Source organism: Perissodus microlepis, chromosome 7 (genome assembly GCF_051167445.1).
Source record: "Perissodus microlepis isolate ML-2025 ecotype Zambia chromosome 7, ASM5116744v1, whole genome shotgun sequence".
Lineage (NCBI taxonomy): Eukaryota > Metazoa > Chordata > Actinopteri > Cichliformes > Cichlidae > Perissodus > Perissodus microlepis.
In genome coordinates this window covers 12,370,040-12,386,616 of record NC_140467.1, presented here as the reverse complement: position 1 = coordinate 12,386,616, position 16,577 = coordinate 12,370,040, and the positions used below count along the sequence as shown (strand labels likewise).

The 16,577-nt window shown below is 40.9% G+C and overlaps 2 protein-coding genes across 3 annotated transcripts; both read left to right on the top strand.

Moving 5' to 3' along the window:
- Positions 1 to 233: 233 nt before the first annotated feature.
- On the top strand, positions 234 to 14,773 carry LOC146382644 (uncharacterized). 2 transcript variants are annotated; one of them, XM_084933456.1, is made up of 16 exons: positions 234 to 678; positions 2,164 to 2,367; positions 2,451 to 2,519; positions 2,659 to 2,698; positions 5,159 to 5,304; positions 6,060 to 6,254; positions 7,123 to 7,209; positions 7,317 to 7,515; positions 7,645 to 7,868; positions 7,957 to 8,199; positions 10,317 to 10,562; positions 10,960 to 11,155; positions 11,427 to 11,632; positions 12,581 to 12,681; positions 13,856 to 14,027; positions 14,108 to 14,773. In XM_084933456.1, the coding sequence occupies exons 1-16, from the start codon at positions 300 to 302 to the stop codon at positions 14,488 to 14,490; spliced, it is 3,090 nt and encodes a 1,029-aa protein (XP_084789582.1). In that variant the 5' UTR covers positions 234 to 299; the 3' UTR covers positions 14,491 to 14,773. The 2 variants fall into 2 exon arrangements, with proteins under 2 accessions (XP_084789582.1, XP_084789581.1); XM_084933455.1 differs by having other exon boundaries at positions 2,656 to 2,698.
- A 97-nt stretch (positions 14,774 to 14,870) lies between these two features.
- On the top strand, positions 14,871 to 16,381 carry LOC146382643 (beta-1,3-galactosyl-O-glycosyl-glycoprotein beta-1,6-N-acetylglucosaminyltransferase 3-like). The gene has a single exon (XM_084933458.1). It carries the CDS (start codon positions 15,100 to 15,102, stop codon positions 16,378 to 16,380), a length of 1,281 nt encoding a protein of 426 aa, XP_084789584.1. The 5' UTR covers positions 14,871 to 15,099; the 3' UTR covers position 16,381.
- Positions 16,382 to 16,577: the final 196 nt, after the last annotated feature.

Here is a 16,577-nt window from a genome sequence, read left to right as displayed (position 1 = left end):
ACCTCTGGGCTAATGGGTTAGACAATAGGTTAGTAAATCTTTTTTTTTTTTTTTTTATCTTTTTTTTTTTTTTTTTTCATTTTTCTTTAAAGTTCTGTCATACACAGGCAAAATCTCGAGTTTCTACAAGAAACAAATTCTCCAACAGTATTTCATGGTGTTATTTTAATAGACGTACCTAACAGGTAGACGTTTGGTTTGGGATCTACATTCCAGTGCTGGGGAAATTATTTATCTATCTATCTATCGTGACTCACAGAGAGTGGGTGTTTTCTCATTTTCTTTGGCTCGTTGACTAAATGCTCACCGCGGTCCATTCTCATTGTCCAGTGTTTCACTTGAACTGGTCCAGCAAGTTATCTCTGGGCTGGTGCCTCACACCGAGTCCCCATATCGATCCGCCAGCTTTACCTGCTGCACGGACACTGCGCCTTTGGAGACAGTCCTCACTGTTTGCCGTCTTTCTCACTTTCAACCGAAAGTCCTCGGGCACAGCCATGAGGTCCTTCGTCGCGTTTGTCATTCTCCTGGTCTTCTGCGTTGGATTTACTGGATGTAAACCCTCGTCGCCCTGTCCGAGTGGCCAGTTTATGCTGAAGAACCAGTGTGTCCTGTGTCATCCCACCTGCTCCGAGTGCTACGGACACGAGCTGTTTGAATGCACTACCTGTGGAGTTTGTGAGTAGGATTTTCTTAGCACGTATAACGCAGTGAATATGGGGCTGTTGTTGATGGCTTTCTCAAATGAAAAAAGGCGATGTTTATTAAATATCCATTACATTTTCCCCACACACTAGCTTACAGTGCATTTGATATACCCACGGATTTGTTTAAAGTCGTGTATCTTATGTGACAATAACTTAAGTTTTCATCATCATTGGCAAAAAGATTCAACACAGTACCTATGAAATGAGGACATGAGAGCACTAAATTTGCATACCATTGTTCATATAATTGTTTTTTTAAAGGATTTTATTATAATTTGTTATTATTTTACCACACCTATACCAGATTATGACAAAGACCTGTTGACGACTCAGTAATCCAGTTTTTTTTTTTTTTTTTTTTTTTTTTTTTTTTACTAGTCTATTTAATGATTACCCAGCTCTTTAAAAAAGGCTTTTGTTCGATGAGGAGCATTCAGCTCTGGTTTACCATTTACTCTTGTTAAACAATCAGAGAGGCTGGCTGTAGGACTTGCTGGCTACCCATGAAATAGGGAAGGGTTGAATGTATGATCGTTTTTCACCCGAGTTTTCACGGTGTAATGTGATCGTGTCAGAAAGAGGCCTTTGTTAATCAGAACAGGGAAAAAATATCTGGAAGAGCTGGAAGTAGTGCTGTTGCAGTTGACTAGGCTCAACCTGCAAAAGCTGCAACTCTGTCCCTCCTTCCCTCACACTCTCCCTCCCTTGAACACACACTGCTGATTCTCTTACTATACATTGTTGCTGGGTGGACCTATGCTTGGTTGTCATGTGCCATATTTTTCTGATCATGCTGTGATTGAGGGAAGTGGAAGGATAAGAGAGGCAGCAGCTTGCAGCCGCTCTCCTCCCTGTCTCACACGTCTTCTGTGTGGCGCTGAGCAGATGAGACAATGCTGTAACTCGGCTGCTCTCAGAGATGCCTCAGGTGCCACAGGTGCCTTGCTAGGCTAGTGGCAGGTGGCAGAGCATTAATCATGAGGGCCAACACAAGGCTGTCTCTGCTTACAGCTCTGATCTCTGGTCTGCCGCTAATTGCCAGTGTTTATATTAGTTGGAGCATCAGTCAAGAAGTGATCTGGCACTGTTGCTGTCTGCAGTCAGTCTGCAGTCAGTTTATAATGATCTTTATGCCTTCCATTCGCCTGCCGCTATTCTCTGTTTTTATTAAATATGCATGTGAAATCTCTGAATCCAGCACCTCCCAGCAGTTGCCACAGATTCCCTCAGCAATCCTCATCTTTCATTAGGCACTTACTTTTACACAGTTGCAGTGTCTTTTTAACTTTCCTTCATCCGACTGGCTGTCGGATGAAGGAAAGATTAAAGCTTACCTCTGTATTTATTACGAGAATCTGAATGTTTTTCACTCTCAGAATACGGCAAACAGCATTTTTATGATAAGGGAAAATAGAGTATGCTAACAGCTCCTCCGTGACCTCCTCTTCCTCCTCAGATGAAGACGGACAGGAACGTTTCCTCCACCAAGGTCGCTGTCGGACACACTGCCCACGGGGATTCTATCCTGACAGGGGTCACTATGCCTGCCTGCCCTGCATAGCCAATTGTGAACTGTGCACAGATGGCAACATATGTGCCAAGTGTCGAGGACATTACAAACTTCACAATGGGGTCTGCCAAACAGCACTGTGCGGCATAGGTAAGTGCAAAACAGAGTTTTTGTGGAGGCGATATCTTTGCCCAACAGAGAGGCATTCAGTATTCTGGACCTCTGTGTTTCAGGGCAGGTGCAGGACCCTGATACAGGAGAGTGCATTGACTGTGAAATTGGCTGCAAAACATGTTACACAGGTAAACATGCTTTCTGTATGAGGCCCACACACCATTACTGTTTAGCGATGTATATTAAAACGCTGATAAAGGAGCACAATGCAGTTTGTTTCTCCCTATGAATGCTAATTAATCACCTTTTCTCCTCTGTTCCCAGAAGACCCAGAGATCTGTAGCAGCTGTGTTGAAGGTTACTTTCTGTGAGTGTTTTTTTTTTCTTACCTTATTATTATATTTTGATAACTGTGTCTTCCTGTTCTGCTCTGAAATCATCCACAGACAACGGCGTCAATTGGGAATTATCTTTTCATTGTTTATGGATTTGACAGGTATTTTCTATTAGTTTGAATATTAGTAATTATTAGTAAAAAACACAAAAAATTGAAATCATTATTTTCTGTAATTTCTTTTCAGATTTTTAACAGTTTTAAAATTAGTTAATCAGTTTACGCTTATAAATTTGAGTTCAAAAGGACTGAAATGTTGCAAATAGTAAAATGAGAAAACTCGACTTAGTTATTTGTTTATCCGGCATGGAACAGTTATGCTTTTGCACGCTATGCTTTATGATTTTTCAAACAGTTTTTCTTATTTTATGGAGATTAAATATGCTGCCAAGAAGCAATTAACCTCACAATGACCCTGTAATTGTTTTTTACATTCAGTGGTATTGCTTTGCAGGAAAAAAAACAACAACAACAAAAAACGGGTCTTGTAAATCTACATGCACTGTGAGGCATTATATGGCCAACCATTTCACAAATTGCTTATCAGAATATGCTTAACTTTCTTGCCTCTACAGAAAATTGCATCTATATTCCTCTTTACGCCAGCTTATCAATTGGACGCAGTGTGTAACACAGGTTATAGAGCCAGAACAGACCCCCCAATTGTGCACTCCTCCCTCGAGTTTAGGCCTCCTGGAATCGTGTGAATCAGGTTACCTTCCATTCAGAATCATACGCTGTTACCTGAGCCTTGGTTTTGAGCTCAGAAGAGACTTAACAAAGTGTTCTTATGTGTAAGGAGTAGAGAAAAACAAGTAGAGATGGAAGAGCTGCAAGAAAATCCAGCACCTGCTTTTGTGGATGCTACACAGGTTTATTGGGATAGTCTATTTTTCTGCATCTGCTTGTGTAGTTTTCTTTAAAAGTATGGTTTTAGAGATTCAATATGACTGTTCATCTTAGCATTTTATGTTGTTATAGCTATTATATATATCTACATGTGTAGCAGACAAAAATAAAATAAATATAATCCAGCAGGGAGCTGTTATAAATTGGAAAAACAGCCACACTGCGACAGATTGTGACAGTTTTGAGCACTAAAAGAAATTCCACCTTTTGAGATTTTGCTGGTAGTGGTAGTGAAAAATGTTAAAGTTCGACAGCTTTGGCATAACCATGAATCAGTGAGGCTAGTGTTACTCTTGCATTAAACGCCGCCTTTTAAAAGAAATCACAGCATGATGGATGTTTGGTATTTATTGGCATTTACTTTCCTCCCCCAAGGAACCAAAGAAGTGCAGCAAAACCAAAAATTGCTGTGATTCATTCTCACTATAATTTAAATCCTTCATTTCCCAGGGCTTTCTCTTTTCTGAGACTACCTGCAGTATATTTTCTTCCTTACTAACAAAGTCCAGGAGTAAAAGACCTAAACAGAAGTTGCGTTGGAAATGCAAATGTGCTCTTCTGGAATGGATAGCCTGGTGTTTGCACAGGGGGATTCTTAAACATCCTGCAGATTTTAAAGCAGAGTAGTTTTTCCTGGCAAGAAACGGGGCCTGGTTTGTACCAGCTGCTATTGTGAACCACTTGATGGATGCATCGTGGCGCCTCCAGCTGTTCCTCCTCAAACAACCCCCACATCTTAGCACCAGATCCACGGCAACGCAGTAGGAAGGGCAGGTTGGGCTGTCACTGGTCAGGTTCCCTTATGTAGGAAGGTGGTGGAATAGGCTACACAAGATGCTGCATCACATATGTTAGTGGCTTATTTGCTGCTTGGCTAAGTCCCTCTTTCTTTAATGTTTTAGCGTGACATCTTTGCAAATCAAATCTTCACTTTTTTTAAAGCTCGTTTCTGGGGCAGCTGTCTCATGTTTAATAAGACAGTTAAGCCCCGAAGGACTGATAGGATAGGTTAATGACAGAAATCACCCCATACCTACGGGCTACAAATAAAACACCAATTATCTTTTCACCTTAAGAAGAAAGTAGAACCACAATATGCTTGAAGAAAGCCAGCCTACATTGTGCTTCCTGTCCCTACTGTTGTTCGTCTAAACTGCATGAGTTGGGAGAGGAGTGCTCTGAAGTCAACAATTCATCTACAGGTGTGCGGCTTACTGACACAATGCATGTTGGGATTACCGCTTGTGTGTGGTATACCTTGTGTTTCTGCTGCCATCAGATCATGGTGCTTTTCATCGGCTTTTTTGATATCACAATAGTTCTGTTCAGCATGTTTGCTTTGCAAAACAGAGTCTACTTTCATTTAATAGCTGTGGCAGGGAGTTCAAGTAATGCAGTCACTGACCTATTAAAAGTTCTACTGAGGAAAAATACTTTGCTAATTGCCAGGGATTATTATTGCTCACCACGTGCAAACAAGTTAAAGAAACCAATGGAAGATTTTCAATGAACCTTTTTCTACAGTTTCAGGCACCAGTGTCGCAGACATTGTCCTCAGAGCACCTATGAGGACAGAGGCAGGCGTGTCTGTCTCTCCTGCCCAGCACCATGTGAAGACTGCAGGAATAACACGCACTGCTTTGCCTGCCAGCCTGGTTACTTCCTCAACGGTAGAAGCAAATAACAATCATATATCTATGCTTTCCTTACTATCAGTATAATAAATGATGCAGACGTTCCATACCATACTAAAAGAGTATATTCAATATATTCTTTAATCACTTTGTTTTTGAGACTAACCAAAGACAAATGAAAGCACTCTGTGTCTTAATTTGGCTTGCAAAACATGTTCATTTAAGCAAATCTGTAACATAAGATATGCAAATGTATGATTTATGCAAACAAAGAAGAAGGGATTGTGTTTTTGTGTTCTGTAGGCGTGGGAGAAAAAGGTCGGAGACTGTAAATAAAGCCTGGAAACAAAACTATAGTAAAGAAAGGTTGGCGAGCCCACTGCTGCACTAATCGGCCTCCACCTTCTCGAGCTACAAGGTCCAGTTTCCAAAAAAAAAAAATAAAAAATCTAGGTCATTGTTTTGTGCCTGGGCAGTCAGATGGAATTTGGAGAGAGAGTGATCCTGTAAGGGCAAAGGAGAAGGATTTACACAGCAGTGAACAGCTCACTTATGAGAATAAGTTTATCAGCACCATTTAAAGAATAAATAGTGTTTTACAAATCAAAGTAACTTCTTATGGTTTCTCTTGACTTATTTCTACAGAAAAAAAGTAGAGGAGAACATGTAGAGAAGTGCTTTTGTCTGCTATAGTATCCATGTTTTTAAGATTGTCAGTATAGAAGAAATGCTGTAATGGAATAATGTCGTAATAACATTAGTCCCTCTCTGTGCCTCTGTGTCTGTGTCAGAGGGACAATGCATTAAACAGTGTCCTCAGCAAACCTTCAGCGACTCCAGCGGGTGGCGCTGTCAGTCTTGCCACAGCTCGTGCCAGACATGCCACGGACCTCGTGCAACAGACTGCGACCTTTGTCCTGGTGGGAATTTTCCTGTACATGGACAGTGTCCTCACATTAACTGCCCACAGGGACAATATTTTGATGGTAAGTAGAAGAAGCACGATGAAAGCTGACTTAGGCTGGTTAAAAAAGAAGTTTTATGTGATCCACTGTAATCCAGGTAAATTACAGATTTACAAATTTACCAACAAAAGTACAGAATGACATATCAGGTCATAGCTGAATCACAGATAACACTCGTAACACGATACTTCTCTGAATCTCGGGTGGAAATGATTGCTTTTCTCCTTTGGGTGACACTGGAGGTCAGTACACTGTGCCAGAAATGTGGAGGGATTCATCGTCTTGCTCAAGGACACTTTAGGAAGTTGATACTTGCTGCTGAGCCCACAAGCTTGAATCCTGCTGAAGGACCTCTGGGGTCATCTGCCTCAAGCATCTACCTCTCTAGCCCCTTCTCTTTTGTGTCTGTGTCACCAGCACTTGGATACAATACTCCATTGTTCTTGTTATCAGCCGTACACGGTTAATAAGTCGATTGTTTTAATTTCCACATCATTGGTTTCATTATTTGCTTACGTGTGTGGATAAGCCAGCTTCGTCAGGAGCAGTTCGCATTCAGCCATCAAGTATTTTTCCAAGAGCTGTTATTGCGCATTTGCAATTTAGTGTATTTTCTTTTTAAAACACTAGTACCTGTTTTATCCTTAGGCAACACTGAACATGAATGGTTTTAGAGCAATACCTTTTCTAAATGTTTGCTTTTGAATACAGAATGCAATAGTCCAAAAGCTCCTGATTATCAATCATTTCTGTTTATTTCTGCCCAGAGCCCTTTCTTATACAGTCTATTTGTGCCTGAGACACTAAAGTTAAATCTTGTTATGGTTCCCTCTTGTGGTGGGGATGGTTAAAACAAGCTGTGTGCTGTATGTATATTTTTTGCATCCAGGGAAATATGGTGAATGTCACACGTGCAATGTTTCCTGTAAGACCTGTTTTGGCCCACAGGCACTGGATTGTTCTTCTTGTTTTAAAGGTAATATTTACTGCTTTTAGCCTTTCAGAGTAAACTATCTTAATCGCAATGTTAATTCTTGATGCCAATCGTGCGAGTGTGGATGTGTGTGTATTTGTGCTTCACAGGATATTTCCTGGACCAGGACAGTTCCTGCGTAGAGCAGTGTCCACCTGGCTCATATGCGAACTCTGCCACTCAGCTGTGTGAGGACTGCTCTCCCAGCTGTGAGGCCTGTGTGGACGCCAGTGATAACTGCATCAGCTGTTCCAAAGGCACCGATAAACTTTTTCTCCACCAAGGCCGGTGCTGGTCCAATTGCCCAGAGTAAGCAGTTTGATAAGCGGTGAAACAAACACGGAGCTATGCAATGATGACACGATCTTCTTCATGCTTCGCTTCTCTTTTGTTTTCTCCCAACCGTATTGGGGTTATTTTTGTTTTGTTTTTCTTTAGAGGTTTCTTTGAGACAGCAGAGGGGTCGTGTGAAGCCTGTGATAGCTCCTGTCTCACCTGTGATGAGATCAAATCCCAGTGTCTGTCCTGTGCTGACGGCTACTACCTGGAGAGTGGTATGTGTAGACTCAACTGTTCGCTGGGAATGTATCCTGCAGATGATGGTACCTGCAGACGATGTCCTCCCCACTGTGACGTTTGCTCAGATGACAGGACCTGCTTCCGTGAGTTATTAGCACAGTCAGCAGATTTAAAAGATATAATGTTTGATACAGGTGAGAGATTTGAGTTACAAATTTTTCACTCCTCCAGGGTGCAGTTTCCTCTACTTGATGCTGAATGGTGAGTGTAAGGCTAGTTGTCCTGTGGGCTATTATGAGGACATGGAGGAGGGCCGCTGCGGTCAGTGCCACCCTACGTGTGGCAGCTGTTCAGGGCCTTCAGCGGATGATTGTGAGACCTGCTCAACCTACAGCCCCAAGCTCTATAAAGGTGTATGCTCAAAGGACTGCCCCGCTGGTACTTACTATGAGACTGCAGCTATGGAGTGTCAAGGTGAGCACCTGGATTCACAGATTTGATTTGGTTTTAAACACCAAATATGTGGAGTTTTCTTGTTACGGCTTCACCGTTCTACAGCGAGAATTCTTGCTAGTTTTCATGATGCTACTATGTCAGTTCAAAGACCATAAATGCAGATGTCAAAATGATTAAAAAACATTTTTAATCATTTAATCATTTTAATATTTATTCAATTTTGATGAAATTGAAATTTTAGAAATTGAAACTGTAGCAACTATGAAATGCAACTGTCAAATTTCATTTCATTTAAATCCAATGATATTACCTCTGTTCGAGTTTTGGATTTGACCTTCCTAGTAGCAGGAATTCTGCAGTGTTGCAAAGTTATTTGTTTTTATCCCTCAGCCGTAAAAGGCTGATGGGGTGTGGTTGTCAGCTTGCGGAACAGGTGGCTGGCATGAACACTCAAGTTTATGAATGTGATAACTCGAGAAGGAAACCACCTAAGACTTTCAAATCGATAAAATTATTAATTATTTAATTATTATTTAATTAATTAATTATTAACTAAAAATTTCAGAAAACTTCAAATCTCGGTGACCTCGACCTCAAGGTCAGAAGTCAAGTTTTCTGAAAATCTTGTGAATGTGATAACTTCAGAACAAAGCAACATAGGATTTTCACATTTATACCATAGGTGCATCTACTAGGAGCCTGAGGGGTACTACTGGCACCACCAGAATTTTTAAGATAATGTTAAGATAACCCCACAAGTAATATTCTCTAATGTTTTTTCACAATGTGTTGCTGAAAGTACTTTGACTCACAGGACTTGCATCTGTGTAATATAGAGTTGGGATATCCCTTTGAATAAGTAGTTGGATAAATTAACATGTAGATGTGTTGCAATAATCATGCCATAATACTCTGGGTAATTGTTCAAACTGACCCTTTCCATGTCATAGTTTTTAGTGAATTGATGTAAAAGTTGATGTATTATTGTATTTTCTGATTCATTTTTATTTGATTCTTTGATTTCAGAGTTTCATTTAGTTTCCAGAGGGGGTTTGCTATTTTCAGTTTTGGTTTTACTGTTTGAAAATGTTGCCTTTTAGTTTAGTTTGTATTAGTTTTAGTGTTTATTTCATGTGCTGGAGGCAATGTTTCGGAAAAAATCTGGCACAGACTTTTTAAAAGCAGTTTACTCCTAGTCCTGCAGTATTATAGTATTTATACTATACTGTAGTGTTTATACAGTCGTACCTATACTACTGTATAAATTAGATCATAATGTAAAATAAATCAGCTTGCAGCACCACATTCCTTTCAGCAGAACTGCTGATTTGGTCCTATTGTCACCACTTGAATTTGTATATCAGCAATCGGTTCTGGATCTCCTCCGCAACGTTAGAAGTGTGACCCTTCAACTTGTCTTTCATTTTGGGGAAGAGGATAAACTCACTAGGAGGCAAATATGCCAGAGTTGGGCCAGTGGTGACAACACCACGTAGCACAGTGGAGATTGCTAAAGTTTCTCTCCCTTAGACAGCTCAGCGTAATATAGTAAAGCTCACCACAGAGAATCAGACAAATTTATGGTCCAAGCTCTGTAAAAGTATAATAAAAAAAAACAAAATGCACATGTGCCGCCTTGAGGTTTGAACACTGTGGACTCCACACACGCTAATGTCCACAGACATGAAAGTTAGGTTAGCTAGACTCAGAAAGTTAAATGTTTGCTCTGTGCTTGAGGTCCATGGAGTGGTTAGAATGGCACTCACACAGAACCGTCTATAAAGCGTGCACTAGAAGTCCACACCAAGTACACAAAGAAAAAACCTTGAAAGCGAGATCATCCAATTTTTTCCTCACACCTTCTATTAGACTTTCTTTTCCATACTAATTACCTTGAATAATGTTAAAGCTTGAATAAGCGTTAAAAATAAAATAAAACAGAAAATGTGTAACAAAGGGAGGTTAATGCAGTGGCCAAAAGCATTTACTAAACTCACAACTGAGTGATAATGAAATAAGCTATTTGCTTAAAATGAAATCCATTCACCTCTAAAACATGATTATTGTACCCTCTTGTGTAAATGTGGTAATGTGACATGAAGGTGTTGCAATCTGCTTTGCTTGGTTGTATTTAGAGTGCCACCAGACTTGCCTTAGCTGCACCGGGCCGGACGCCAACGAGTGCACCCAGTGCGAGAGAGGACTCGTGTTGGATCCAAACACGTTACTGTGTGGTGTGACGGGTGATACAGCCTGCCCACCGGGGACCTACCTACACAACGACCAGTTCACCTGCAAGGGTTGCCACCGACACTGTCTTTCGTGTGAGGGGCCAGGCAATGATGAATGCCAGACCTGTGCTGTCCCCAGATACCTTTACAGTGAGCATTTTCCACAGGTTTATGTGCAGACACAGAGGTGATTTGTGGTATAAATGAAAATCAGCACAAAACTGATTGTTTTAAAGTTGATTTATCATGCAAAGACAAAACAAATCTGAATCATTTATCTTTTAACTGTTAGCTCTACATGTGCTTGAAAAAGCCTTTTCTCATTTTAATCACTAATGAAATTTTTGGCCCGAGTTATAGACTTTGCTTTTGCATTTAGTGCTCTCACAGCTGGCTTCATAATAATGGCTTTTGTAAGACTATTTGACAATTTCAGGTTAAACAGATTTATGCAGTTGTACAACTATTGGACAGACTGGTTGCTTCTCTGAATTGAGTACGCCACCAAGTTAAGGTGCTAACTCTGTTGCTGTATGCTTTTTTCCAGACAGCACATGTGTTAATACGTGTCCTGATGGCACGTATACCACAAGGCAGGAAGCTGATGGAAAGACGTTGGGACTCTGTTTGCCTTGTGACCACGTGTGTTCCTCTTGCACTAGTGCATCACCAAGAGATTGTCTTACGTGTTCTCCAGGATATCTGCGGCTCCTTCAGCTCTGTGTCACCCATTGTCCCACTGGGTAGAAAGCTCTGTTACTATTTGTGAAATGTTTACCTTAAGTAGACAAACAATTTCTGCAAACAGACCTTTATGCTTCAGTGACCCCAAACTAGAGATAATACAGTATTTGTTTTGGAAGTGAACCAAAGTTTCTTAGGAAGAAAGGGTGTAACGTGGTTTCTCCTTCTTCAGCAGCAAAGTAACTTTTTCTTAAAGCTTTTTTTTATCAGTTACATATTTGACAAACATGGAGGAAATGTTTTAACCTGTTTTTTTATGCATTTCTTCAGGTATTACAGAGAGGGCTCCCAGTGTCATAAATGTCACCAGTCCTGTCAGCTGTGTACAGGACCGGGGCCTGAGTCTTGCAGGGCATGTTCCCCTCCTCTGCTGGAGCTGAAAGGCACCAAGCTGTGTGTCGAGCGCTGCCCACACCGCTTCTATCAGTCTAACGACATCTGCAAAAAATGTCATATCAGTTGTCAGACATGCATAGGTAGGTAGAGGTGAAATGTCAAACCAGTGAGTCAACAGAAACCCATTTTTAAGCATTCAGGCATGTTTTTTTACATTTTATTTATTTTACTGTGTTACATACATACAGCTTTTTGTTCTAATCATTTCATTTAATTTCAGTTCAGCAAACAGAAAAAGAAAATTCCTTCTGAAATGTAACACTGATGTAACTATTTAGACCATTTGCTTTCATTTTAACTCAGGAGTCTCTCGTTTCTCTTAATCATCTTTGAGATGTTTCTGTACCTTGATTGGCACATGAAAACAAAATCAAAGGGGAAGCAAAAGGAACTCAAAAGCCCTCCCTAAAGTGCTTGTAGACATGACTGTGTGGAGGCACAGATCCATATTCTTACAGGGAGCACATTTGGAGCAACAAGCACTCTTCCTGTAGACAAACGATTCCCAAACTGAGGAATCATGAGAGCAAGATTGTGGTACTAAAGGTGGTTAGGAACCTGGTGACCTCCAGAGAACCTGTGGTGACATGGGACAAATAGAATATGCATTATAGCAGCACTCCAGTGATCTGGGTACAGTATCTAGCAGCACAGCTTCATTCAGTAGTATTAAATGGGAAAAAAAAAACCCTCAATTGTTACTTTATTTTTTATTTTGTAGACTGACTGTTGACTGTAGATGGTTTTCGGATACTAAATGGTGGTATGTTGGGTAAGACTATTACCTCACAGGGTCCTGGATTTGAATCCAGTCTAGAGTCCTTCTATATGTGGATGTCTGCATGGGTCTCTCCAGTTACTCTGGCTTGTTCTCACAGTGTGATGAACTGGGTTGCAACCACCACCACCTTTGACCCTGAACTGGGGCTTGAATAATTTCTGACTGTACTTTATATTTCCAAACTGTCAATATCGTGGATTCACTTTCTCATTAGGTATCTGCTCAGTGCCTGTATGTGTGTTTGCAGATGCCTCTCCTCAGGGCTGCTTGACTTGTGACTGGGGCAGCATGCTACAGGACAAGGTGTGCTATCCACGCTGTAAGGAGGGACTGTACTTTTCTGAAGAGGTGGGTTATGATTAGGGCTGTTCGATATAACGATATATATCGGATGACAATATAAAAACGTCTATCGTTTCATTTTATGCTATCGTTTGTTTCGTGGTGTCGCAAAATAAACTGTTTACGGCAATATTTTTTCATCATTTTGATGGTCACTGTAGTGGCTATATTAATTTCTTAAAGTTCTCTATTTCTCTTATATTTAATATAACCACACTACAGACGGACAAGCGCCTGTTTTATGCGTTGTGGTTAGCAACAGCGACGGTAACACCATCGCGTGTCCGCTTGTTTATGTTCCACATAAACCTTTCACAATAAAGCTCAAGATCCTGTTGAGACTTTTCAAAATAAATTGAATAAAGTGAAAGAGCAGATTAGTTACGGATGAGAAGTAAAAAGAGAGCCGCCAGGTGCTAAAAAATAGACCTTAGACTCAAACGTTAGAACAGGTTTTTCCCCGCAGCACGCCGTGTAATAAATACTCACAAAGAAAACGGCGGGCGTTACAATTTATGTCTAAAAATGTATAGTTTCATGCATCAGTTAAAACACTCGACTCCAGGTACGACGCCCAGCTGGAAACACTTCCTGCAAGTCGAGCTGCCCGAGATTCACAGAATTTACAGAAAATGTTACATTTTTGTGATTTATATCGTTATCGGACGATAGAATTCTCATATCGGGATATGAGATTTTGGTCATATCGCACAGCCCTAGTTATGATTTAATGATCGTCTTGTCATTGTACTACTCTATGTATCATAACCATTGTATTTAAAGGCAAATGGCAGGTGTTCTCGCTTAAATTGATAGCATAGAATCTGCCTACAGACACTAATTGATCACACCACCGTAAATGAGTGAAATAATAAAAAACACTGATCCAAATTAATATTTTAGTTTGGCTGCCACATATATTCGTAAGCGAGCTACCACGGATGTTTGCTGTATGCCTACTAGCTTGTGACAGTACACAAAAGAAAGTACATAGACCTCTCAAAACCAGGATGTAGTAAAACAGGATTAACAGTGAGTAATACTGACATACTGAATTGTCAGGTTAGAACTGATAGTGGTGAAACAGGCTGGGCTATTTGCCTTCCATTCTCTTCAGAGCATAACATAACCTGTGGCATAACCTTTTATCTAATGTCTGTATCTAACTGTTCGATTGTAGGAAACATGCGAGCCTTGCAACAAGTCATGCAGGCATTGCTACGGCCCCGGACCTGACCACTGTCTGACTTGTCACACTGACTCTGCTCTTCATGCTGTGGAGAACCGTTGTGCTCCATGCTGTCAGACTGGAGGCAATTACACCAATTGCTGTGTTTGTGACAGCCGCTCAGGTAGTGATGCTGTCTTTCATAAGCGAAAGAAAACTGTTTAGATGTGACAGTTTACTAAAGGAATTTTGTGTTTTTTCTAGCACTGTGTGTGGAGGCCCCCCACCCTAAATCAGGAGACATCCAGGAAACCGATATGAGTTTGTCCTCCAGAACTCTGAAGCACACCTCAGCTGCCTTGCCTATTGCTCTGCTGCTGGCAATTGGTTTTGCTCTGGCTGTATTTGTCTTGGTTAAAGCCCATGCTAGGAAGAGGCTTTGTTGGAAACGAAGCTATGAGAGATTGAGTGGTAGTGCGAACATTAACATGCCCCACGGCGTGCCTGAGCCAGATAGCGGAGATGAGGTAGATGTGGTGTACACCAGCAAAGGTGGATCCGTTTATCGGCGTTACAGCTTCATCCACGAGCAGGACACAGATGCAGACCAGCATGTGGATGAGAACATCCGTTTTAGTCATTCTTAGATGCATTTAGAGCTCAGAGTAATTGAGGAATGTTTCGGGATGCTCAGTATCAAGACGGACACGTAGTCAAAGTTAAAATAGTTAATGTTTAAAAGAGAATGCCGCAGTAATTTTCTTTGGTATGTTTCTTTTGACTTCAGGTGAATATTTATTCTATGAAGTGCCTGTATCTGTATAATGGAAATTCTTAGACACGTGAAACAGTACAGACCGTACACGTTTGTGTAAATGTATATGGGTTTTTTTCAACTTGATATTAAAGTCGTGCTTGTGAAACAGTGAATTGGTCATATACTGTAAGTTAAACTTGTTTGTTGGAAAGAGAAAATCTTTTCTAATTTACACCGTTTGAATGCCTTGAAACAACTGCCTTAAACCCTGTCATCCTGGTAATGTTATCAGTGGCATCTGGTCTATCAGTGGCATCAGTAGAGTTGAATACAATTCTGCAAACTGTAAAATACTCCAGGAATGTTTTTCGGTTTTCCACACCTTAGTTTTACATATTTCCTTATGTAATGAAACAGTGCAGCCTCTCACCATTTAGTCGAACTGTAACCTGCACTGAAGACAAAGTCACCTGTGCGGCAGTCCCCTTCAAACAAGGATATGTATTTTAAGAAGCATCGTATGTTAAGAGCTCGTTTTCTTACCTTGATGGTTTTGTTCCTTTCTTTTGCTCTTTGGAGATTTGGCTCTGAACAGTCATCGTCTGATCTGCAAATACCTCCTCAGTTCTCAGCTGATCTGCCTGGTTGTTCGACTATTATCACTGGTGATGTGAAAGGTAAGGAAGGTGAATTAGAAAGGCTTCTGTCATCCAGGAAAAAGAAGAATGTTTTTTCTGAGGACTTCTACATTAATGCAACAGTGAACTGTCAAGCTTACATTGAAAAAAGAGGTTTCATCACAGCTCCTCTCAGTGAGGAAGAGAAAGATTTCCCCATTGCATATTCCATGGTGATTCATGACAAGATTGAGATGTTTGAGCGGCTTCTACGAGCTGTTTATGCTCCTCAGAACATTTACTGTGTACACGTGGACCAGAAATCCTCTGCAACATTCATGAAGGCTGTGGCTGCGATAGTTTCATGCTTTCCCAATGTGTTTGTAGCCAGTAAATTAGAAAGAGTGGTATATGCCTCGTGGTTCAGAGTACAGGCAGATCTGAATTGCATGAAAGATCTGCTAAATACTCACATCAACTGGAGGTACCTGCTTAACACCTGTGGGACAGACTTCCCCATCAAAACAAACAGAGAGATGGTGAGGGCACTGAAGCTTCTCAATGGGAGGAACAGCATGGAGTCCGAGGTGACTTCTGGCTACAAGAAAGGTCGTTGGCAGTATCACCACAATATCACAAACAGTGTTATCAACACAAATGTGAGGAAAAGTGACCCACCAATCAGCATCCCCATGTTCTCAGGAAATGCCTACTTTGTGGTCACAAGAGCTTTTGTGGAACATGTGATGAAGGACAGAGAGGTTCAGAAGTTTCTGGAGTGGGAGAAGGACACATACAGCCCTGATGAGCACTTGTGGGCCACCCTGCAGAGGATGCCCTCTGTTCCTGGGTCAATGCCCCAAAATGGGAAGTATGACATGTCAGACATGCTAGCTTTGGCTCGAGCAGTGAAGTGGTCATCTTCAGCAGGAGATATGAATAAGGGAGCCCCATATTACCCATGCACTGGTGTTTACAGAAGAGCTGTTTGTGTGTATGGAGCGGGTGACCTCCCATGGCTCCTGAAACAACACCACCTGTTTGCAAATAAGTTTGATCCAGAGGTTGATGATGTTGCCATAAGGTGTCTGGAATCAGTGCTGCGTTTCAAAGCTTTAGGCCATGACCCACTGTCCACTCAGGAAGATGTGACCATTGAGTAATACTTACAATGATTAAAAAGTGTAATTTGTGATATTTGAGTTATTTAAGTAAATATCATAGCATTGATATGTAGTTTTTGAGATTTAAATAACTTATTATAAAGATTTATATTAAGTTTTTTTGTCATTGGTTTTAGCAGAATGTGATTTGAGGAGATACCAGGAAGGCAGAGCGCTGGAGTGGTCACATAAAGCCA